The sequence below is a fragment of the Salvelinus alpinus genome, chromosome 13, assembly GCF_045679555.1.
Source record: "Salvelinus alpinus chromosome 13, SLU_Salpinus.1, whole genome shotgun sequence".
Taxonomy (NCBI): domain Eukaryota; kingdom Metazoa; phylum Chordata; class Actinopteri; order Salmoniformes; family Salmonidae; genus Salvelinus; species Salvelinus alpinus.
This window is the reverse complement of record NC_092098.1, coordinates 29,171,414-29,197,446: the sequence shown is the minus strand read 5'-3', so window position 1 is coordinate 29,197,446 and position 26,033 is coordinate 29,171,414. Positions and strand designations below refer to the sequence as shown.

General features: G+C 41.4%; 1 protein-coding gene across 3 annotated transcripts in view; it reads right to left on the bottom strand.

Moving 5' to 3' along the window:
- Positions 1–26,033, bottom strand: part of LOC139537502 (histone-lysine N-methyltransferase, H3 lysine-36 specific-like) — a 32,298-nt gene that overhangs the window by 3,836 nt on the left and 2,429 nt on the right. For 2 of the 3 annotated variants that reach the window (XM_071338892.1, XM_071338891.1), the window contains exons 2-22: positions 23,878–24,704; positions 21,838–21,979; positions 21,436–21,608; positions 19,285–21,319; positions 18,942–19,054; positions 18,599–18,854; positions 18,324–18,412; positions 18,146–18,191; positions 17,715–17,917; positions 17,380–17,517; positions 17,093–17,216; positions 15,960–16,160; positions 15,478–15,657; positions 15,136–15,292; positions 14,602–14,807; positions 11,328–11,440; positions 10,944–11,213; positions 9,264–9,380; positions 967–1,108; positions 560–666; positions 91–292 (exon numbers count right to left, since the gene is read on the bottom strand). In XM_071338892.1, coding sequence (XP_071194993.1) covers positions 91–292; positions 560–666; positions 967–1,108; positions 9,264–9,380; positions 10,944–11,213; positions 11,328–11,440; positions 14,602–14,807; positions 15,136–15,292; positions 15,478–15,657; positions 15,960–16,160; positions 17,093–17,216; positions 17,380–17,517; positions 17,715–17,917; positions 18,146–18,191; positions 18,324–18,412; positions 18,599–18,854; positions 18,942–19,054; positions 19,285–21,319; positions 21,436–21,608; positions 21,838–21,979; positions 23,878–24,687 — 5,824 coding nt within the window. In that variant the 5' untranslated portion in view covers positions 24,688–24,704. Of the gene's footprint in view, positions 1–90; positions 293–559; positions 667–966; positions 1,109–9,263; positions 9,381–10,943; positions 11,214–11,327; positions 11,441–14,601; positions 14,808–15,135; positions 15,293–15,477; positions 15,658–15,959; positions 16,161–17,092; positions 17,217–17,379; positions 17,518–17,714; positions 17,918–18,145; positions 18,192–18,323; positions 18,413–18,598; positions 18,855–18,941; positions 19,055–19,284; positions 21,320–21,435; positions 21,609–21,837; positions 21,980–23,877; positions 24,705–25,374; positions 26,002–26,033 lie in introns of those variants that run through there. The other variant, XM_071338890.1, reaches the window with a different exon arrangement.

Below are 26,033 nucleotides of genomic sequence, written 5' to 3'. Positions count from 1 at the left end.
GGAAATAGAACAAACCACTACAAGCTATGATAACTACTCAAAAATGTCCTCTGACAGGAACCGAACTGGGAACCGAACTGGGCCACTGACCTGCAGGCCTCTTTGTGAGGTTGAGACAGTCTGCGTGGTAGACCTTGGGACAGCCTGGTCTCTTACAGGACACAATCTGTCCCCCATCCCCACAACTGAAGCACTCGTCCTCCCTCTCCTTGGTCACCTCCATCTTGTTCTTCCGTTTAGCCTGGACCTTTTTCTTCAGCTTGCGGCCCTTGTCGTCTGCTGGAGGGTTGTTCTGGGGAAGGATGAAGAGTCAGGCTGTTAATAGAGACACAGACACCCAAACTGATGATGCCCCTGTCAATCAAATATCTCATTCCCCTTGACATTACTAATATTTTGACTACTGTATCAAGTGCCCTTGGATTTGTGGAAAGAGATTTTAAAATAGCAATTAATATTGTTTCTACTATCTCATTCTACTATCCCATGTATCTTATTCATTCTGTGGATCATGTTATCAAACCCAATAACAACATCTCGTTCCAGTGTCTCCTCTCACCTTTGGCCGGACTCCTAGGAAGCCGCTGCAGTTTGGAGCTCCACATTTACACACAGTCTTCCCATTGGCCAGACACTCCAGATTGTAGTTGAACGTCAGCTCTGTGCCTGGAGACAGGCAGAATGACCCATAGAGGACAGATATAAACCAGTATACACAACAAGTGATGCAGAGATGGACATGAACTGCTGATAGATTTACCTATATAATTACCTTATAATAGACTAGTACTGTAAATATACTGCCTATGGACTACTCTGTCCTGGTGAATATTATGCAACTTCCTTTTCTTCTTTAACTAGTTCAATGCTCTTATATTTCTCCTGTAATGCCTATGTAATGAAAAGTGTTGCCAAAAGTCAAAGCTTTAACATAGCACAAACTCCTCATGCCAAATCTCCGCTCACCTGCAGTGATGTCTATGAGAGCGAAGAGCCCCACACGTGTATCTCCATTCACCGTCCACTTCTGGGTCTCACAGTTGGGCTGGCAGCTGTGGTTCATGAAGCGGGCCTGATTCCCCTTCGGACCAGCGTCGATGATCCGATCCTGACAAACACACCGAAATTAACAACACTGTTCAATCATCAATGTACCACTAGCCACTTTAAACAATGGCACTTAATATAATGTTTACATACCCTACATTACTCATCTCATATGTATATGTATATACTGTACTCTATATCATCTACTGCATCTTGCCATCTTTATGTAATACATGTATCACTAGCCACTTTAAACTATGCCACTTTATGTTTACATACCCTACATTACTCATCTCATATGTATATGCTGTACTCTATACCATCTACTGCATCTTGCCTATGCCGTTCTGTACCATCACTCATTCATATATCTTTATGTACATATTCTTTATCCCTTTACACTTGTGTGTATAAGGTAGTAGTTGTGGAATTGTTAGGTTAGATTACTTGTTGGTTATTACTGCATTGTCGGAACTAGAAGCACAAGCATTTCGCTACACTCGCATTAACATCTGCTAACCATGTGCATGTGACAAATAAAATTTGATTTGATTTGAAGTCTGCTTGGGTGTCTTTGTATTACCATGCAAAGCAGATGCAATTTTCTGAGGTGAAATATAGAAAACCAAGAGAATCCTCTTAAAACAAGAAAACAAGAATGGTCAATAGTAGTGATAATAACTAATAACAACCAATCGCATTAAAGACGCAATATGCAGAAATCGCTCTGCCATTTCCTGGTTGTAAAAATCTAATAGTTTGCCTAATTTCAGTTTATGTGGCAAAACAAGCAGTCATTGTGTAGAAAATCATTGTACCATCTAAACCGCTGTGAAATATATTTTCCATAACCAAAAATATTGTCTTTTAAGCTACATGCAAAAATGAAACTTCAGAACGGGAAGCATAGAAATCTACTGCTTCTACGACTTGCTTTCAATGAGAATGAGAGATCTATAACTCACATTTCTATGTGAAATTTGATCTAAAAAGTTACATATTGCAGCTTTAATAACCCATGACAACTTCCTGTAGCTAGTAACATAAATCATAGTTAAAGGTCATAAGATTACAGAGAAAACTTCATGCCAAGAGACTTTTGACTTATTTTCTGACTCCCAACCCGTCCCGCAAGAACTGGTCCCGAACCTGACTGCAGTCCCGTAATGTTATTTTAGGTGTTTGTGACTGGCTTGCTTTGCAGCCCTGGTCCCAGCAATTTTGCCAACCTAGTTGAGATCAAAATGCGCAAAAATAACCTAAGAAATACAGTGGCAATAAAATGTATGGGAACCCTTTGGAATTATCTGGATTTCTGCATAAATTGGTCATAAAATGAGATCTGATCTTCATCTAAGTCACAACAACAGACAAACACAGTCTGCTTAAACTAATAACACACAAAGTATTGTATTTTTCTTGTCTATATTGAACACATCATTTAAACATTGTAGGTTGGGAAAAGTATGTGAACTCCTAGCCTAATGACTTCTCCAAAAGCTAACTGGAGTCAGGAGTCAGCTAACCTGGAGTACAATCATTGAGACGAAATTGGAGATGTTGGTTAGAGCTGCCCTGCCCTATAAAAAACACTCACAAAATTTGAGTTTGCTATTCACAAGAAGCATTGCCTGATGTGAACTATGCCTCGAACAAGAGATCTCAGAAGACGCAATATTAAGAATTGTTGACTTGCATAAAGCTGAAAATGGTTACAAAAGTATCTTGATGTTCATTGATGTCTTGATGTTCATTGATGTTCATTGATGCCTTGATGTTCATCAGTCCAATGTAAGACAAATTGTCTATAAATGGAGAAAGTTCAGCACTGTTGCTACTCCCTAGGAGTGGTCGTCCTGCAAAGGTGACTGCAAGAGCACAGCACAGAATTCTCAATGAGGTTAAGAAGAATCCTAGAGTGTCAGCTAAAGGCTTAAAGAAATCTCTGGAACATGCTAAAATCTCTGTTGACGAGTCTACGATACGTAAAACACTAAACAAGAATGGTGTTTATGGGAGGACACCACAGAAGAAGCCACTGCTGTCCAAAAAAAACATTGCTGCATGTCTGAAGTTCGCAAAAGAGCATCTGGATGTTCCACAGCACTACTGGCAAAATATTCTGTGGACAGATGAAACTAAAGTTGAGTTGTTTGGAAGGAACGCACAACACTATCCGTGGAGGAAGGCACAGCACAGCACACCAACACCAAAACCTCATCCCAACTGTAAAGTATGGTGAAGGGAGCATCATGGTTTGGAGCTGCTTTGCTGCCTCAGGGCCTGGACTAGAGGTCGACCGATTATGATTTTTCAACGGCGATACCGATACCGATTATTGGAGGACCTAAAAAGCTGATGCCGATTAATCGGCCGATTTTTAAAATGTATTTGTAATAATGACAATTACAACAATACTGAATGAACACTTTTATTTTAACTTAATATAATACATCAATAAAATCAATTTAGCCTGAAATAAATAATGAAACATGTTCAATTTGGTTTAAATAATGCAAAAACAAAGTGTTGGAGAAGAAAGTAGAAGTGCAATATGTGCCATGTAAGAAAGCTAATGTTTAAGTTCCTTGCTCAGAACATGAGAACATATGAAAGCTGGTGGTTCCTTTTAACATGAGTCTTCAATATTCCCAGGTAAGAAGTTTTAGGTTGTAGTTATTATAGGAATTATAGGACTATTTCTCTCTATACGATTTGTATTTCATATACCTTTGACTATTGGATGTTCTTATAGGCACTTTAGTATTGCCAGTGTAACAGTATAGCTTCCATCCCTCTCCTCGCCGCTACCTGGGCTCGAACCAGGAACACATCGACAACAGCCACCCTCGAAGCAGAGTTACCCATGCAGAGCAAGGGGAACAACTACTCCAAGTCTCAGAGCGAGTGACGTTTGAAACGCTATTAGCGCGCACCCCGCTAACTAGCTAACCATTTCACATCGGTTACATCAGCCTAATCTCGGGAGTTGATAGGCTTGAAGTCATAAACAGCGCAATGCTTGAAGCATTGCGAAGAGCTGCTGGCAAAACGCACAAAAGTGCTGTTTGAATGAATGCTTATGAGCCTGCTGGTGCTTACCATCGCTCAGTCAGACTGCTCTATCAAATCATAGACTTAATTATAACATAATAACACACAGAAATACGAGCCTTAGGTCATTAATATGGTCGAATCCGGAAACTATAATCTCGAAAACAAAACGTTCCGTATTTTATCTAACGGGTGGCATCCATAAGTCTAAATATTCCTGTTACATTGCACAACCTTCGATGTTATGTCATAATTACGTAAAATTCTGGCAAATTAGTTCGCAATGAGCCAGGCGGCCCAAACTGTTGCATATACTCAACTCTGACTCTGCGTGCAATGAACGCAAGAAAAGTGACACAATTTCACCTAGTTAATATTGCCTGCTAACCTGGATTTCTTTTAGCTAAATATGCAGGTTTAAAAATATATACTTCTGTGTATTGATTTTAAGAAAGACATTGATGTTTATGGTTAGGTACACGTTGGAGCAACGACAGTCCTTTTTCGCGAATGCGCACTGCATCGATTATATGCAGCGCAGGACACGCTAGATAAACTAGTAATATCATCAACCATGTGTAGTTATAACTAGTGATTATGATTGATTGTTTTTTATAAGATAAGTTTAATGCTAGCTAGCAACTTACCTTGGCTTCTTACTGCATTCGCGTAACAGGCGGGCTCCTAGTGAGGCAGGTGGTTAGAGCGTTGGACTAGTTAACCGTAAGGTTGCAAGATTGAATCCCCGAGCTGACAAGGTAAAAATCTGTCGTTCTGCCCCTGAACAAGGCAGTTAACCCACCGTTCCTAGGCCGTCATTGAAAATAAGAATGTGTTCTTAACTGACTTGCCTAGTTAAATAAAGGGTTAAGAAAAAAAATAGAAAAAATCTGCAAAATCGGCGTCCAACATTACCGATTTCCGATTGTTATGAAAACTTGAAATCGTCCCTAATTAATCGGCCATTCCGATTAATCGGTCGACCTCTAGCCTGGACAGCTTGCTATCATCGACGGAAAAATTAATTCCCAAGTTTAAGACATTTTGCAAGAGAATGTAAGGCTATCTGTCCACCAATTGAAGCTCAACAGAAGTTGGGTGATGCAACAGGTCAACGACTCAAAACACAGAGGTAAATCAAGTGGTCCAGTCAGAGTAAAATACACGTGTTATCAATATTTATTTCCAGTCAATGTCAATAGAAATCTGTCAGTTTAAGTTAGAGATATGTTTTTTGCATTGAATGCGTCTCAATCTACCGCATCCGCCAATGTCGAACTTCCGCATCTGCGGTGAAAGGTGACAGAGCTAGAGCTGTGTTTATCAGACCATGAGACATCCCGAAGAGGCGCAACAGCGCCTCTTCAACCTCAGGAGGCTGAAGAAATTTGGCTTGTCACCCAAAACCCTGACAAACTTTTACAGATGCAAAATTGAGAGCATCCTGTTGTGCTGTATCACAGCCTGGTACGGCAACTGCACTGCCCTCAACCGCAAGGCTCTCCAGAGGGTGGTGCGGTTTGCACAACACATCATCGGGGGCAAACTACCTGCCCTCCATGACACCTACAGCACCCGATGTCACAAGAAGGCCAAAAAGATCATTAAGGACAACAACCACCAGAGCCACTGCCTGTTCACACCGCTATCATCCAGAAGACGAGGTCAGTACAGGTGCATCAAAGCTGGGACCGAGAGACTGAAAAACAGCTTATATCTCAAGGCCATCAGACTGTTAAACAGCAATCACTAAACTCAGAGATGCTGCTGCCTACATTGAGACCCAATCACTGGACACGTGAATAAATGGATCACTAGTCACTTTAAACAATGCCACTTTAAATAATGGCACTTTAATGATGTTTATATATCTTATATTACTCATATCACATGTATATACTGTATTTTTTTTACCAGCTATTGCACCTTGCATATGCCGCACAGCCATCGCTCATCCATATTTATATGTACATATTCTCATTCACCCCTTTAGATTTGGGTGTATTAGGTCATTTTTGGGGAATTGTTAGATTACTTGTTAGATATTACTGCGCTATCGGAACTAGAAGCACAAACATTTCGCTACACTCACATTAACATCTGCTAACCATGTGTATGTGACCAATAAAATTTGATTTGATTTGATCTTTCTTATATCTCTCAGATATGGGACAGACACTTCAGAACAAACTTCCTTTAGATTTCTGTTGTTCCATGTAGTGAATCTGTTATTCAATGCATTTGTATGGGCTAATAGTAGTAAGGCCAAACATTTTTTTCATCAAATCATTTTTTAAATATATATTCTGTGATACCTCAAGGCGTCTTAAAATTCTAAATCAAATAGCTAAATGATCCTTGGTATAACCTTTTCAAATAATTCCATATAATGTAGTTTAGTAGAAACCCCCCTCTCCTCCCCCGGCTTAGACAGGGCTATGCTGTGCTTCTCCACCCATATAGTATAGTCTACATGCTATTTAATTGAGACCACCCATACAGGCACACTTGATTTCACACGCCCAACAAAAGAGAAGATATGAAGGCTACTGAAACTAGTCAATCAGCAAGAATGAGGGTATTAGAGTTTGTGAATATTGCAACAGAGGTGCTTTTAATACAATAGATGGCAAATAGCCTACAAAACAAAGATAACCGTTTTGAAATAATCTGGCATATATTTGATAGCACTGTGCAATTTGCAGGCAGACACAAATAAATGTGTTTTCAATATTTATTTCCAGTCAATTCCGGAGCCACAACTTTAGCCTATCATATTTAGTAAGTTAATTTCCATGGAAATTACGCTATCACTCATATTTCATATGTCACAACGATTCATCGATACGTATGCTATGATGCTGGTAAGGTTGTCTCTCGCACCTACAGTACTGGTCATAAAAAAAGCTAGCTAGCTGATGGATGCAAACAATGTTCTTCCCCAAAAACATAGCAAAACAACATAATCTGTTTCAGTAGCTATCGTTAGCTCTAAAATAACCCTAATTTATAAAACAGTTCTTATTTGATTAATGGTGGTCGGACCCATCTATGAGAAGCTAGCCACAATATGGATTAGCCACAATAGTTGACTTTGCAGTTAGCCTTCAAATTAAAGTATGTCATTGACAGTGATGCAAATGAATACAATTAGTAGAATTATGCCATTGTAACAGTATAACTTTAGTACGTCCCCTCGCCCCGACGCGAACCAGGGCCCCTCTGCACACATCAACAACGGTCGCCCACAAAGCATCGTTACCCATTGCTCCACAAAGGCCGCGGCCCTTGCAGAGCAAGGGGAAACCCTACTTCAAGTCTCAGAGCAAGTGACGTAACCAATTGAAACGCTATTAGCGCGTACCCGCTAACTAGCTAACCATTTCACATCCGTTACACTCACCCCCCTTTCGACCTCCTCCTTTTCCGCAGCAACCAGTGATCCGGGTCAACAGCGTCAATGTAACAGTATAACTTTATACCGTCCCCTTGCCCATACCCGGGGGCGAACCAGGGACCTTCTGCACACATCAACAACAGTCACCCAAGAAGCGTCGTTACCCGTCGCTCCACAAAGGCCGCGGCCCTTGCAGAGCAAGGGGAAACCCTACTTCAAGTCTCAGAGCAAGTGACGTAACCAATTGAAACGCTATTAGCGCGTACCCGCTAACTAGCTAGCCATTTCACATCCGTTACACCATAATTGAATAGATCATAATAAACGAGGTTGGAACGTTGTTATACAAAATCAATAAAAGCCAATAATTTGTTAATTTTACAAAAATATGTTGAAATCACACTGAATGTATTAGAATTTAGAATTGCATTGGGGGCATACTTATTTCACTGTACAGCCTTACCTATGAATTGTGGATCAATGACATGGGGTATCAGTCTACTCAGTGACACCCAAAGAACATTACCGTTGTAGCTCTTATTGCGGGACTCTGAAACAACTGAATTGAGCCACATTTATTGTCAACCTACTATGTGTATTGAACATTATTCCAAAAGAGAAACAATACTGTGTGGATGTTTTGGAGTCTGATAACTCTGAGGAGGGCGTTGGGAAAAATATCTTGGTTATTGAGTAGACTGATACCCGATAAGAGCTACAACGCTAATATTTGCGTAACTCTTCACAGTTGTGTTCTGTGGGTGTCACCGAGTAGACTGATACCCCATTTCATTGCTTCACATTCCAACCTTGTTTAACATTATCTAGTCTAAATATGGCATGATTCCACCAATTGTAACCTTCTGCATCACTTTCAAAGGGGTACTTTTATTTTGAAGGCAAACCGCAAATGTCACTATTGTGCCTAATCCTTATTGTGGCTAGCTTCAAAACACATAAACCGGTCCGGTTGAGCCTCACTAGCCAGATGAAGCTAGCTGGGTGCTTATAACGTTAGCTTTGGGCAACAGGGTTAAGTAGTTGGCTAGCTATTTATTTTCATGAACTGAAGTTCAATTTCAATAGGTGAACAAGTGGCAACCTAGCTAATACTTACTCACAAGGATTCCTAAATCATTGCTAAGAATAATGAAAATGACTGCAGTTTCTACTGCTCATCGATTTCAGGCTGGTTGTATTGGTGCTAGCTAGGTACCAAGCTAAAGCTAACTAGCTACCCCAGAAGTAGAGGTGAAACAAATAATGGCTTGTTACCAACGCACTATTGTAAACACATCGTTCGTGGCCGGTGTGTGCTTGTTTACAGACTTTTTTGTTCAGCTTTGACAGTGCTACTGTTAGTAGTGGGGGCACTTGGCTTGCACGTGCAAATTCAGCACACACAACATTCTATAATAGAATTGTGTTATTTGACGTGTATCTTTTTTGACACGCAAAGACCCAAACGGCGTTCCATAGTATGCTGACATCACCTGGTGGTAAATTAGTTAATATACCAATAAGAAAGATAGTTCCAAACCTCTCTGCCAACAGCTTCCTCTCTACGCTCAAAACACTCCCAGACAGTCCTAGAAAAATTCTTGCTTGAGAAATTGCCCTTTGCTAAGAAGCTATTTTTGTTTGCTTTTGACCATTTTAATTGAAAACAATCACAGTAAGGTACTAAATTGTTACCCAGAAATGATTTGATATTGAGATAAAAACAGCTGCATTAGACCTTTAAGTCCTGACTCCTGAACCCTACCTTGTCCAGAGTCAGCATGTAGAAGTTACAGATGTCGTTATCCTGGGCGTGTTTGATCCTGGCCCGACACTCCTCCTCATCGATCACCTCTCCTACGTACTCATTCACAAACTCCCCCTGAGAACACACAACCATGACAGTCAGCAGGAGAGATACGGTGGAACACTCATTCTAATATTAATCATCAGGTATGAAAGTAAGGCGGTACAGACCAGTACGGCGTCCCGGCAAAATAAATTGTGGGGGTACACTGTGCTGGTAAAACGTGAGCCGATCACAATTAATACAACATGCCCAAAAAAATATAGTCAATCACGTCATTACTTAACATTACTGAATGTCAGCTGCAAGAAAAATTAGCGAATTGACTGTATACGCTCCAAATTGCGTTGTGGTTCGAGGAGAACACTTACATTTTGTCAAGGCAGAGATGAGTAGCCGAGACCAAGGCGCGAGTGGACAACAGTGGATACATCAATTCAGGCTACAAGCGTAGGCCTAATGACAATCGCAGAATGTCATTACAATACATGTACTGTAGGTGTTTTGTAACAGATGTCTCTTTCCATTCATCAAATTTCAGGTGCACAGTGCACTGTTGGGGTTTGGATGCTGAAATTACAAATGTTTCAAGTTTTAATGTGCGCGGGTAGCCTTTGTTAAGTGATTGTTTGACAATCAGATGAAAAAAATCATTATTGCTTGTGTTTATGACACATTAAAATGGATAGGGGGCGTGTCCATAAGGCTAAGGGAAACTAAGTTTTCCCTAAAGTATATGTAATTAAATTGACAACATTATATAACCTAATTAGCTTACTCTTGTCTATACAGAAAGAAATAAAATTATTCAACATAGGCTACTACAACAGAAAGCATGATTTGGCCACAGAGGATCATTGACTTCTTAAAAATAAAAGCTATGGATTGTTTTAAATCGCATGGCCTACAGTCGGAAGGGCCCGCAATTTGTGCAGCGCGTGCTGCAAATACCAAATAGATTGTTGAGTTGCGACTGTCAGTGAAAAGCAGAGACCCAGCCAGCCAGGCATATCGCAATATTTAAAATACAATCGCGTAAAAGCTGTTTGGAAAGCAAATGGCTATTGCTGTGTAGAGATAACACTGAAAAGACACCAATCTGTCTTTGAGTTATCAAAATTCTTAACTTAATTGATCGAACAGAAGCCTATCTTATTGGCACCAGCGGAGAACATCAGCCATATCCTTGGTGAGTGTGCATATTCACTGTCTTTATCATTGGGTCAGTGTTCCTTTTGTTTGTTTTTGGACAATAATTTCCTCCTCCAGGTTAGATGGACGTCATATTGTATTTGTGTCTCCCCTTTTCGTAGGCCGATTATATGAATCAGACAATATCGTATTTATTGATCTGTTTGTCAGTGTCAGCAGAGTAGGCTACCCTGTAATTTTGGTAGTATACTTGGGGGGTCCTGTACCGGTAAGAAATTAAATCTATGATTTCTTGAACAGCCAAAAGATTGTGCACATTTTCTAGAAAAAAAGTCTGCTGGGACTGAAATCTGTCGGGATTGCAGAAGAATCAAAGTCCCCTTTCAATTCCATAGCTTTTTGAAAATAGTTTTAGCCCCAGGGGATACAGTTTCATGGCGGCACATTGATCTCTACTTAATTTACTCTATAGTTGACATGTATTACCTTCTTGATGTCGTGGGCACAGCGGAGGCCCCAGCCTCGTGCCAGCGTCCTGAAGATCTCCACCTGGCTGTACTGGCGCTTGGTGAAGGCCTGGTTAAGACAGCCCTCCCCTGCTGGGCACACTTGAGGGTGGCACTCATACATCAGCATGCGGTTGATACACTCAGAGTCAATGCCACAAGGGTTCTCGTCCGATGCCTTGCAGTTACAGCGCGGGATCTCTGATAGGTCGGCCGTAATGAACTGCACCTTCCCTATTGGCCTATTCACCTGAGGGGTAGGAGAGTGATGTCAGAGGAATTAAGATGTCAAGGGGATGTTCTAATACTTCTACAGCTCAAACTTCATATATACATTTTGTGTGGCAAAAGGTGTGGCAGTTACCTTGATGTGTCTGTATGGCGGGGGTTTCTTGTCGTTCCTCCTGTCCTCCTGAAGCTGTCTCAGTTCTTTCTCTGCCTGCAGTTTCAGAAACCTGCTAGCAGCTTCCTCCAAAGCTGGGGAAAGATTAACATTAAGTAAAAAACAATCCTTTTAACTTTGCTTTGTGGAAAGTCAGTGTCCTAATAGTGCACTGTGCACCTGCCAGTTTTCCTTTCCAATTCGCAAGAGGCAAAAACCTGAGATGTGTATTTAATGACGAGATGCTCATGTTTCCGCCCTAACAATGAGAGTCGTTGTCCCAAAGGCGGGAAGGCAGATGACAAGCTTAGGTCTGCATATTATGCCCATAGAAACGCATTGGCCTTATTCTGGACAGATTTTGGCGAGAGTGAGCCCTCTCGCTTCGCCTCTTCCTCTCTGCTGAAACTCTCACCGGAGAAAGCATCGGAGTGAGCGAAACAGCTCCCCTCGGTCTTACTATATGTAGCCCATGTATCTAATCCAGTCTGGCTAGAAATAGTATGACATGTCATACTCTTTTGGTCCAGACAGCATCAGCTATATATGGTCTACACATACTGAGACAGAGGCCGTGTCTAGTTAGATTTGACAGTTCATGACGCTTTTGTATTCTGATAATGGAGTTCTGATCATAAAATTCCGAACACGTCATGCGTCTGTCTACATTTACATTTAAATGTGTCCACCTTGCCCACATTGTATCCATTCCCGCACTATATTCAAATGCCAGTATGCATTCTATAAGGTGGAATAGGTAAAACAACAGCTGATGGCAGTATCTAACTACTGTAGCTAAGTAGCCAGCTAAGCTCTGTAGCCAGCCAGCAAGTTAGCAAGCAATGCTAGAGGGATTGCAAACGAGTTAGCATAAAAATAAAATAAATACATCTAAATATTAGCTCGCTGGCTAGCATTTATGAGGCCAGCAAACACTTTCCCCACACCCTAGGAACGTATTTCCGTCAACATTATAATGAAAAGGTGCCTCTGTCCCAAAAACACACATTTTATGACTTGTGGGAGGAGTGCTGATGACTTCGCCCACTGTATGCACTTTCGGTAGCCTGACTGCGTCCAGACTGAGGAAAAATCGGCACAAAATGCAACCCTGACCACCTCCTGAAGTGGTCAGACAGATCTGAACACAATCAGACCACAAAGCGACTTTCGTGCGTCTAGACAATTGCAAGCTTCGTATTCTGATAGCAGAAGTCGCATGTAAGTGTCAAGTTTAGACACAACCAGAGAGCGCTGATTCGCTCTCTTGGATACTTTATCTGAGATTGATGCGTCTTTCTGTTGGCGTGCGTCTCGGTCAAATAAATGATCAATATTTCAATATTTTATTTGGACGGGCAAGAAGGTAGGTAGGGCGGGCCAGGCCCCCTAAGGCCCTCCCATAATGCCGGCCCTGCATGGCTCCCAAAGTTTTCATACTTATTCTCGGTAATACCAATTACCCCATGAAGACATTCTTTAATAACCTTTTACTGCAGGGTCACACAGTGTTTGTTGGTAGTCTTAAACAAATCTATTTTGAAACTAAAGTATACACCTCATACACAATGTTATGGTCTTAAAAAAAATAAGACACCTACACCATGTCAGAAATAGAGTTCAAATGTATTCAAGTTTGCATCCCAATAGTACACTTTATATACATCACAGAAGACTGAAATATTACAAAACCGTTTGACATAGAAACACCATATTTAAAAAAAAAAATGAATTATGAGATAATGAAATATATGAATAACATTCCACACATGAGGCCACTAGGTCATTTAACTGCAGGAAAGGGCTACAAAAGTATACTCGGTCATAACAGACTTCAGAGGGGCAAATAAAACTCATAGAATTAAAAGGAAAGTATTACATCTTCCTAAGTCTGAGGGTGGTTTTAACCTTCCAGACGTGGAATTGTATCAACTCACCACCCAAGGCTTTTACTTGAGACATATAGTTAAATGCACTAAAGAGGAACAATGGGTACATATTGAAGATGTGCATGCTCATCCCTCAGAATATTTTTATGTGTCAATTTTCAAAGGATAAAGCTAAGAATATTAACAACTTCCTAGTTAAGAACAACATGGAAGAAAATGAAACGTATTCTACAAGAACCAATCTCACTCCCTTATAACACAACCCTATGGAACAATCCTTGGATAGCTTTTCAGAATTCACCGATAAATTGGTCCACTTGGAAAACTAAAGGCATAAAAACCATAAATTACTTGGTAATAGGAAATAAATGTATTTCCATGACAGCTTAAAATTTTGAATTGACTAATGTAGATATTTTCAAGTACATCCAACTTAAGTTTTATATCACGAAATGTTGATTAGAAATCTTTTGGACATCAGAGCAATCTTGAGGTAATCCTATTTGAGTCAGAGAAGGATATTCATATGATAGGTAAGCTGTACAAAACCTTGCGGAGAGCCTATCCAACTGACAATCTCTTAGAAACAAATATAAACTATTGGAATCCAGACTTAAAAATAACTGATAATGGCACAAGATGGAGGGAATGTTGGAACAAAACTAATGAGATTACAGTTAACAAAAATTTACTCTTAATCCAGTATAAATTAATGTATAGAATGTATTATACAAGAGACAAAATTCACAAATTCTACAGCACAACGGCAGAGTTGTCTGAAGTGTAACACTAACGATGACTCAATAATCCATGCCTTCTGGGAATGTTATAAAGTCCAAAAGTTATGGGCGGAGTTAGAAAGTTGGCTGTCAGAACTATTACAATGTAAATTCACTTTTAGTCCGTCTGTCTGGATATTTCAAGACATGGCATATGAGGGCGCAGTGAGATACCCGATGGGTTGGACGATACTTTTCTCGTCAATCAAAAACTGGAAATCAACCAATCTTCCGTCGTTAACGCAATGGAAAGTTCAAATGCTTTATTATCTAAAAATGTAAATTGCATGGGCGAGGGAGAGAAACAAAATGGTGCATTTTGAGACCATGTGGCGTAGAGTGATGGGGGCGCTGGAGATGGGGGTGTGTGCTAGTGGGTCTGTGCAGGTATTATGTAGTTGATGTTTGTATGATGTTGTAGTTTGTATGTGTATGTTTTATATTGTTTATAAAATATAAAATAAGTTTCCTTTTAGTTGAAACTCTATATAAAATATATTCGACTACCTCAATTATTTTAAAAGTTGGTATTTTAAAATAAACTACAAAATACAACTATTTTCTGCCCAGGTCTGTTGGTGTGAATACCTTTCTTGTAGATGGCGTCTACACCCTTCCCCATCTTCTCCTTGTTGTTGGTGTCTACGTCCATGTAGGGGAAGACTCGGGCCTGGTAGGTCCACAGGTAGTCGTTGGAGCCAAAGAAGTGCACAGGGAACTCTCCTACATTGTGCCTCATACGTAAGATGTTCTCCGGAATGTTCTTGGGATGGCTGACCTCCGCAGGCCACCACCTAGACAGAGGATAGGAAGGGAAAAGACGATATGAATAAGAAAAGAAAATGGGTCACGGCCCATGGCAGAAAGACCCTATCATTTTGCAACCACTGCCATATTGTGAATAGAAATGCAGGTGCATTTTGGTTCTCAGTACCTTGGTTGTTTAGTAATGTCAGAACACTTCAGAGTTAGGATATTTTAGCATGGGGAATGTGGTTAAGGCAGGGGAGGACTTTTACTAATAGACTGGATGCCAATCTGCTTCTGCTTTAGCCAACTTGTTGTTGTTTTGCCAAACCAATGCTGAGCCAGTAAGGTTGGTACCCAGGCAGCTGTACTAACCTGTATCGGCCCACTTTGACCCACAGGATGTCCTTATAGTGGGGCTTCTTCCCGGCCAGGCAGTCGTTGCAGAACCAACTGCCCTCGGGCATGTCGATGTTCAGACACTCCTGGTGGAAGGCAGCAGGACACGACTCACAGCACAGCAGACTGCCCCCTGGAGCATGGGAGAAGAATAACAGTTTGGCTACTGAACTGGTTTACGGGCTGGGCTCTAGTGTTTAAGAACGCTGATCACATGTTCTGCGAAAATTGGACGCTGATCATGTAATGTACATGACATAATAGCGTACCTATGCATATCTGACTCTAACAACACAACATATGTGGAGGCCGGCGTACCTTCGGAGCAGACAAAGCACCAGCTGACATTGACGTGTTCATGGTTGCGGAAACCCCTGCGGGGGGTGAAGTGGTTGGGACACAGGAAGCTGTTGTTGGCTAGGACCACACTGCCCGCTGCCATGCAGTAGTCATTGGCATGGTACGCCACAGGGCAGCGCACACAGCGCGTCAGACGACCTACAGGACACACAACACAGGGGAGACGGGCAGAATGAGCTGTTAGTTAGAATATCTGGTATACATTTACTTCCCACAGCTCACTTCAATTAGTTTGTCTTTCTATCATGCTGTTGAAATAAACTGAACTGCTGTGCAAAAATGTAAATTATTTTAGCACAAACGTGTGCAAAAATTGTTCTATTTATTAACTCCAACATCATAATTTCTCCTGTGGAATTAGCAATATACCGGGATTTCAATTGAGCAGAATTGCATAAAACAAAGCTAAACTGTGCTGGGTTAAGCAGAGCAGCACCCACCTTTGGAGACGGAGGGGTTGACAGGGTTGGTTATGAAGCAGGACAGACAGACGTGGAGAGAGCAGCGGAAACCCAGGTGCAGGGGGGCAGTAGGAGCGTGGTTAGCTATACACTCTCCATGGTAGAACTTCCCACACACTGGGATCATACAGCGCATCACGTCCTCCCCGGGCTTCTTACACGCAAAACAGGTGTGGAGACCTAGCAACAAACACATCAGCTTTAATCAATGGATTTGCTTTTACTAGCCAGAGAGAATTATGGATGCTACGATGAGAGGATGACAGGGGAGAATCAGCAAAATAGCGTGTGAAACAATCAGAGAGAACACTTATAACTCTATGTGCAACTAATAATAGTCTTTCCATAATTTTGTCTGGGCAGTAATGGAGCTTAAAAACATGACACTAGCTAGGCTTCCATTGAATTGGCGACAGATTTTCATACAAATATTCTAAAATCCGCATAAAAACAATATGCGCATTTTCCCAGTAGAGATGTGTTTCCATCAAATTGACTTGTTGCAGATAAAAGGCTGTGCGTGATGACGTAGTGCACATAAAAATAGCTTCTGCGGTTAAATTCCCATGTACCGAATAACAAATACAAGTTCAAATGGATTTCCATCGCATTTTCAACTCTACGCACGTATAGCCTACATGATGAGATTATTATGGACAAAAGAGCAAGATTATTTTTATTTGTCAAATGGCAGCCAAGTATTGATGATCATGTCACCAGAATAAGACCATCAATATTTATTGGAAAGGAGCATCAAGATCATCACCTTGCACCTCATCTCCCTGTGACGTTTAAGTCCACACAACATGTCATCGCGTGACTCCAAGTTTACTTCGATAAGATGGTTATTATATCAATACTTGTGCATTAAAAGCTTTTCCACTGACATTTCTCACATAAATCATTTTACAGACACAAAACATTCCCACCTTTTTTGCCGCATTTTGTTTTGTCAACATTTGAACATTTAACTGAAAAATGTTCTGTTTCCATCAGACCTTTAATGACATTTTTTATCCGACATGAACTTTACTCCCATAAAAAGGTTGGATGGAAACCTGGTTAATGAGTATAGAGTGGTTGTGTTTTTAAGGAATATGTGCTTGACCCACCAGACTTGCACTCCTGGCAGACGAACTTCCCTATAGGAGGGTCTGTGAGGCCGATACACTGGAGGTGGAAGGCCCCACAACACTGGCCCTCACACAGCAGCAGCTCCCCAGTCTTCTCACACACCTACCATACAGTCCATAAACATTTAGACAACATTACAACAACATTTACACAACTATCTGAAACAATGAGTAAAGAGCAAATGCAGTCAGTCCATAATCACATATTGCAAATTAAAACAACACAAGGTAACCACTCCTACATTGGTGATGCGAGGCCTACTCACCTGACACACATTCTCTTTCAATGAGGCAGCGCCCCCTCTGTCCCCTATGATCTTCTTATTGGGGGAGAGTGGGCCATCGCACAGTGAAGACTCCTCCCTCATGGATGAAAAGCTGTCATCCAAACTGGATGTAAAACCCTGAGGAGCAAAGAAGAGGAAAATCAGCAGGAGAGTTCAAACACTGTAACACGATTCCATGTAGAAACATTTTTTAAATTTATTTTCATTATTAGATCATTATTGAGTAATGTCTATTTTACCATGTACTTTCTATGTTATTATCAGGTCAAACATGGACCATAAAATAGAGCTTGAGATTTGACCTATTGTCTGACCTCTGGGTCTAGGGTATCCCTCCCATCGTCATGAAGATCAGTTTCCTCACTGGGGGGCTTGGTGACGTCACAGTCTGACCCCTTCTCCAGGCTGCTCTGGGTCAGGGGGCAGGGTGCAGGGGTGCAGGGTGTAAACGTGGAGGGTGCAGGGGTAGCTGTGGTAGGTTGCTTGATCTTTGATTTAGAAAAGAGTTGTCCAGAGCCTGGGAACAAAAACAGTCAAGTCAACTTTGACCCCAAGACCAATCAGCCCTTTGAATTGACAATCATTAAGTAAACAATAGCAGTATGACAAAGAATTGTGATAAACAGTGTATAGTCTCAAATGTATTGATGCTAGTTCCATACTCATCTTAATCAAAAGTGAGGAAGACTCTTAAAAAGTGTGTAATATGGGCAGTTTGAGGGAGATCCTTCCTGTGTAGACTGACCTGAAGGAAGAGGATGACTTGATAAGATGGTCTTCAGGGACTTGACCTGTAATAGATAATTAACCAGTCAACCTGTTTTAAGGCCTTCATTACTGTACTGTGAAGATAAATGGAACCATCAGATACAAAAAAAAATCCTTATTGAACAAAGCACAACTATTCCCTAACACCTCCATACCCTCTTCTTTGGAATTGTGGCAGCCTCCATAATCTTCGGAGTTGGTTTCCTCTGTCTCTTACGGATGGTTTCCAAGTAAGGAACGTCACCTGCCACAAGACAACAGTGTTACTATGGACCTTTACACACATCTGGGATAATGACTACTACTACAGAGGAGTAATGTAATAAAAACAGCAATTACTTGGTTTCACGGCACATTGCATTTTGAAAACATTTAGTAATTTTTTGCAATCCAACCAAAGTATACATTTTATATATAAATAGTTTCTCACCAACATTCTTTGTCAGACCGTCACTCAGCAGCGAAGGGTCTGCTTCAGGAGGTGGGGTTAGAGTATCTATGGACAGGATAGGTGCATCCTGAGGGGGAGTATTCTCTATTGGGGGAGGGGCTTGTCCAGTGGGGGTCTTGGATCGTTCGTCTGGGGGCAGAGTTTGTATTTCAGGAAGTGGGTTCAGAGGGGCGTGGTCATGTGTGGTTTTCCCTGATGGTAGGGGATCTGGTTTGTTGCTGTTGGAATGTGCCACCTGGAATAACATGAAGAGGGTATAGAGCTGGGATCATAATACAAAACCCTGAAAATCCAAGAGATGCAATATGTTTGAGTGAGCTACCTTTCCCAAAGACTGGAGGGGCTTTTTCTGTTTCTTCCTTGTGCAGATTATCTGACTGTACTCTTCTGTCCATTCTATGAGTCTTTTGCTTGGTTTTCGAATTCGTTTATGTGCTGTGGAGGATAAGTGTGCAAAAAGTATGATTAGTGTACACCACACATGTTAAATCATTACATGTCATGATCTACAGAAGTTCATGGCCCTGCATCGGACACTTTTACTTCATAGCTGTTGATATTTTCATTATGGTATGACTTCAGAAGCAAAGTTAATGCATTGACCAGTAATTATCTCCTTTAGGATACCCTTCTGTAAAACCAAGGAAATAACAAAAACTCTTTACCTGTGGGTGCCTCCTGGCCTTCCCCAGTACTTTGTGTAGTGTTTGCAGAAATTGTGGCAGCGATAGTCTGCTCGTCCAATGCTGTCTTTGGCTGAAAGGACACTGATGGTTCTGCACCACCCTGCTCCAAAGGCACCATGTTCTGTAGTCTCTCATTCGTTAGCCTACTGCAGCCCTCCCCCACCCCCCCTAATGTCTCTAAATCCTGGTCAAACTTCTCCCAAGAATTGCTCGGAAGGTGGTGCAAGGCTTCTATCCCAAGGTAGCCAGGTCCAGGAGACCTCTTACCAAAAGGCACTTTTCCATTCGGTTTCTTTTTAGTCTCGGACGAGCCTCTGTTTTTGGCTAGCCTTTTCACGACCTGGTTTGTGCTGCCTTCAAGTTGTGGGATTTCTACCTTCAGAGTAGATTTGGGTTTGGGCTTGGCCTTGGTTTTGCTCTTGCCTTGTTGACTTTTACTGAGACTCGGGCCTTGACCGAGTGACTCCTCTCCCAGTAAGGGTGGAATCACGGAAGGCTCCTCTTTTACATGAGCACTAGGTGGTCCGATTTCCAGCTCCAAGGGAGTTCCATCTTTCTCCCTGGTATCGTGCATGTCCTTCAGCAGCATGAGGAAAGTACTGAACTTGTAGTTAGTGTCTGGTTTAAAAGACACAGGTTTCCCATCACCCTCACTTGATTCCAGGGACTTGAAAGATAACTCTTTAATGTCTTTGAAGGCGTCCATGGGAGAGAAGCATGGCAAGGAACAGGAGGACATGTCAGACACACAGTTATTTTTCTTTGCCTTCCCAGATGTCAGAGGTATAAAGTCCACAGGCATCTGGGATATCAAGAAGCCCTCATCTTCAGTCTTAACCTCTGCTTCAAAGTCCTTCGACCTGGTGAACTTTGAGGAGGACTGATTATCGTTGTCAACCTTTAAAAGTTTTTCCTCTGTATAACAGTCTGTTTTGGTCTCTGGTTTATCAGAAGGAGTGTTTGTGGAAGATGACACCTCCTCCTCTGTCTTGTTGATAGGAAGGAAACAGCCAGGCTTTGGGCTGGAGAACAGATTCTGTTTCCGCACTGCTAACTCCATAGCTTTAAGAGCTCTGGTCATCAGGCGGTTGCTAGCAGGCAGATGTGCAGGCTCCTTGCCCAGGGCCTTCGACTCATCAGGAGGCTTGGGCACACTTGAGACTGGAGGCTTCAACTGATCAACAGGACGTTCTTTGACTGTTACACTATACCCTGGAGTCTTCGACTGATCACCAGTAATATCTTTGAATGTTGCATTGGACACTGGAGTCTTCAACTGATCAGCAGGGTGTTCTTTGACTATTACGCTGGACACTGGAGTCTTCGACTGATCAATAGAGCATTCCTTGATGGCCGCACTGGACGCTTGAGTCTTTCTGTTGACAGCAGCTGCAGTTTGAGTCTTTTTCTTGCAGGGGCCCTTGCTGAAGGCACTGTGGTTAGATAAGGAGGCGGTAGTGTTGAGACGCCTGTCTTTTCCTGGTTTGCTGAACCACAGGCGACTGTGTCCTTCAGGCTGCTTCTTCACCTCTTTTACTACTGGAACTGAGGGCTGAGTCTGAGCATGCTTGGATTGACGCTCAAGTGCTTTAGGACACAAAATATTGGGGATAGAGTCAAGGTCCGAATACGGACATTCTTTTATGTCCCCCTCTGGCTTGTTAGTGCTGTCAAATGTTGTTTTGGTGTTCAAGCACTCATTTTTAGCTTTAAACGCTTTACTTGGCTTCTTTTTGCTTTGAGGCTTCTTTGAAGTGCTTACTTTTGTTGGGGAATGTTTACTGTGTGGTGACAGAGATCCGTATGTTAAGTTGCTTGGTGCAAGGGGTATACAGTTGGATGGATTGGAAGGGGGAGTTGGAAGGGCCTTGCCCTCTTTTTCTGATGTGGACCCATCATAGAGGGTTGTATCTATGGAGTCAGGTATAGAGACATCCGTTTTGGGTCGCTCTGGGAGGACAGATTCTGCTTCAGCCACACTGGTTTTCCAAGATGCATTAAACCTCTTGGGTATCTATGAAGGCAAATAAAGCTTTTCTGTAATCACAAATGTTTGTATTTTTAGGTACATTCAGGTAAAACATGATTCATTATTGTCCAACATATACAAAAGCTGTGCCACATATTTACAATGTATTTGTAGTCTTCGTCCCTTTGCCTTCCTCTCCTGCGCAGCAAGGGGAGCTGTTCGAACTCAAAGCCTCCATGAAATGTGTGTATAGCTTTCCCTGTGACCCAGGCCAGTTCCACAGGCTGCCCAAAGGTCCTGATGTGGTACAGCCGACAAGGCCTGTCACTGGGCTCTGCAGCATCATCACACAGGGGCAAAGGACCAAGGCCACTAGGTATTAGTGTTTGTAGATTTTCTATTAATTTAACCTTTATCACAGATATAACATATATTTTGCAAGAGCAAGATATGACAAGTGGATTGCGAAACACAAGACTTCCATGGTAGTGCAAATCTGTTCAACAAGATTAACTCAAACCAAACAACGGCTTGTTAAAATAATATCCAGGACCAAGGCCTACCTTTCATTTTGTGATAGGTTCCCTGTAGTGGGTCAACAGTCACCTCACAAGGCCACCAGGGTCTTCGGTTGAACTTTGCCCATATAACTTCACCTTCTAAAAACTTTACAGGTGGTAAGGACTTCTTCTTTGGGCTGCCCATCTGTTGACAGACACCAAATAAGACAATATTTAAATTACTTCAAGTCATGTTTCAAAACAATTCATGTTATGTATTACATTACTATATCAGAATGTACATGCTCTTTCACATATGCAAATATGTCTGTAAAAATTTGGTCAAAATCTTTATCTTCAAACATATACAAGCATTCCAATATTTTCCAAGACTATACGTTGACGAGTGGCCAGGACCACAGTCATTTAACATCTACAACCAGTCTCAAATTGCTGGCGCATGACAGAGCCGGCGTCGATAGGCAAAGTTAAATCCTTGCAACTCTATTCTAATTTTTGCCAGATGCAACATAGTGCAAACCAATATTATATAATCAACTATCTTTTAAAATGTTTAAGAAACTTTCTTTAAACACTCTAAATGCATATATCAGCTCTGTACACACTCTCTGGCCTAGATGTCAGTCAACCTTACTAACGAGTGATTCCTCACGAAACTATACAGAATAAAACCGACCATGATTTGGGGGATTTTCACTCAATTAAATCCATAGGAGAGTTCTTTGGAGGAAGGATTGTTGACATACAGTATATTTTATATTTGTATCTTAAAGCATAATTAAGACATAATTAATAGAAGTTGGAATATTTGTGAAATTTTGGCATTAGCCAAATGTATGGTGTAATATGAAGCTTTACCGCTTTCTCTGTAATATGTGTAGTATTTTGATTTCAATAACACTTTCATTCATTTATGAATTTTGAAAATATTAAACTTTTGAGTTGGCAAACAAATATAAAAGTATATTGTTGAACATAATAAACTCTACAGGCATTGAAAGTTCCAGAGTGGGATTTCTTCTACTTTTAGTTATGATCCAATTTGTAAGCATTACCAACACAGTGAATGTGAAAATGGATTTAAAATATTCACCCTCTGCTCATGAATTGCAGGATGTGCAACGATGCAAGGAGGGCTGTGGTTACATTGCCTACTATGCCAATTTCTCTCTATAAAATGGGCCATAACTTTAAAACTAGCAGAGATTCCACTCTAGAACTTTGAAATGCCCATAGAATATATTATGTTCAACAATATATCAAAAAATGTGCCAAATCAAATATGGTTTATTTTCAATATTCATGTTTATATGTTTCAATATTCATAAATTAATGTAATAAATGTTTTCTTTAAATCAAAATACTACTCATATTACAGAGCAAGCCGTAAAGCTTCATATGACACCATTTTTTGCTTTGTAGCACCTACAGATGAAACATTAAGGAGTCTGAAAAGGAGGCCTGGGCCTATGCTTTTAGATACAAATGTCAAATATATGTCAAGAATCCTTCCTCTAAAGGAATTTTGTGAAAATCTCTCTATTTTGTGAAATCTCCAAAATCATGCTCATTTTTAGTTCTAGTTTTGCGAGGGATCCCCCTAACCTTGTATCAACTGATCATGCAAACATCCCAGAGACTAAACAAAGCTCTGGATATGGACTGACTAATGACATTTCTCTGTGCACATCTTTTATTGATTGCAAAAGGAAAAACTATTGACTATAATTTACCATGAGATGCTGGCGTATACTGAGCCAAACAGCAACTGAATGACATGGATCCTCTCCAGCTACAGTAGGAGGAGCTTATCGATTATAGAGGAAGTGATCTTGCTTGACCTTTCTGGCTAATTAACCAGAATTTAGGCCTCTCACTATCTTCATTAACATTTCACATATAATCAAAACCCATAAGCTTGACAATTTATGTTGCACAGTAAAACAGGTGGTCTGGACTGACAAGGAAGTACCCAGGCCAGAACTGTGACATGTTACAGGATTTAAATACGAGGGCTGTTTGGTACTGTATGATGTTGCTGTGAATAGCCATGTTATGTAAAAGCTCAGTAGTAGGACTTGCCATTGCAGGCCCAGAGGGGCTATTCCCAAGAGAGAGAGGCTCACAGTCACTCCCCCAGTCCTCGTCTGACCCATCATGTGCTGTAAATGGGGGGACACCAGGGGACTGCAAGCCTTTACCCACAGAGAGCCCTGGCTCTGGTATATTTTTAACCTTCAAGTTTAAAAGTCCAGGAAGAGGTTCAGGTGACTTTCCAACTTTTCTCTCTCTGTCTGTCAGAGGCAACGCTATATCCTCATCATCCTCTGCATTATCATCATCATTCTCATCATCAAACAAAGTGGACTCAAAGTGCAGATAGCCATTTGCAAAGGGGCTGTTGCTATCCAGTGAGAAAGCTGGACTGGGTGGGTCAGAGAAGCAACAGTCACTCTTCTTCTCCACACTAAGATTAGTCTTACTATTGTCTGTGTCTCTGCTGCCTGGCTGGGTAGCTGTGAGGGCCAAGGAATTTCCGATGTCAGTTTTCCCAACAGCATTCCGGGTATGCGAGTCTTCCCTGGAGCCCTGGGAGGCCCTCTCCCCGACTCCAGGTAGGACCAGGTCTGGGTGGCTGACCATGGTGGTCAGGTGCTGTAGCCTTCTCAGAGGGCTGTAGGAGGAAGATAGGTCCTTGATGAACCCATAGGTGGATGTAGATTTCGGGGCAGGGGCAGTGGACAGCTGCATGGCACGTGGAGGGTCTAGTCTTGAATTGTGGTTATGGTGCTTTGAGCAGGGGGAGACAGGGTCATTGGGGGCAGAGGTCAATGTTGGGTCAGAGCAGCAGGCCTGAGCATCTTTGATGGGCAGTTCATAGGGCTGACTCATGCTGCCATGTCTCCACCCTAAACATAAAAGTAAAACAGAAATAGGTTTAAAAAAGTGATAGCAACTTTAATTGGATGGATTTTCAATTATTGATCACATACATTTTGTTGTCTATAATTATAGTCTATTTATTGTAAGCTATCAAAGAGCATGGCAACAAAAATATGATAAAAAGTTATTACTGAGCTTCATTATCTATTAAATAGTTATCTTGCCCCACCTCAAAAAAAAGATGAAGAATGAAACTAGGTATCAGGCAGCCATAATATCGTCATCATTCCACCCCGCCAAGAACGTGGAATCGTGGCAACCTACTGCACGTTTGGAAGGCCAACGGTCATGTTCAAATTAGACCAGCATAACTGTAATGACACGCTGTCCTTCCCAGCGTCAACGAAGGGTTAAATTGATTTCAAAAGGCTGATGTAGAAATCGCGAATGCCCATGAATAAAATGGACAGCTCTTGACAGCGCCTGCCGCCTGTGCATCAACTCTGTGTGCCATGGCTCACGAGGCACCAGAGATAGTGCATAGCTGGCAAGCTACAATACAGTATGGACACACAAGTTCACACAGCCACACATTCGTACAGACTTAACATCGACCGATGTCTACTGTACATACACAATCACGGAATGTTTAAACAAAAAAAAGCGGATGTCAATGATATGCCGCAATAATCTTACCATTGAAATGTCCGTCACCGCAAAAACAACTGTCAACCCTTTAATTTATATAATTAAATGTGCTGTTTTCCAATTTTGTGAAATCGGATAAGGAGAATCCCAGTAGCAGCAATACTAGGCCAGGATCCTGTGGACATACACTGTCTCTACTTGCGATAGCTGTTACTCCACCGGCGGCCCCTTCAAAAGATAAATATATGCATGCATTTCACTTACTGAGAGAACCACCCCTTTACAGCAACATATCATAGTGTGCTATAAGTTTCTAATTCCTTGTTACCTCATATTCAATGCATATTCTAATAAATTATTACTATTTCCTAGCTGTCGACCTGCCCCTTGCAGCCCCTGACTGCCCGTGTCTGTCTGTGAGAGCGGACCAATCGTCACTACCTCCCAACCCCCAGCATGAAGTATTTCTGAGGCTTTGAGTGCCACCAAAAATCCTAAAGATATGTGGGATGGAAAAAAGACGCAGATATTCCTCTCTACTGGTCCAATCCTCGATGAATTATCACATTAATTTCTAATTACTGTCATTCACATGTATCACTAATGACATGCGTGCCATTTGCTCAACTTGTGCCAACAATGGCATAATATCATACCCCAAATGGAAACCTCATGCGCTTTTTAAATTAAAGGATTATGTCTTCATG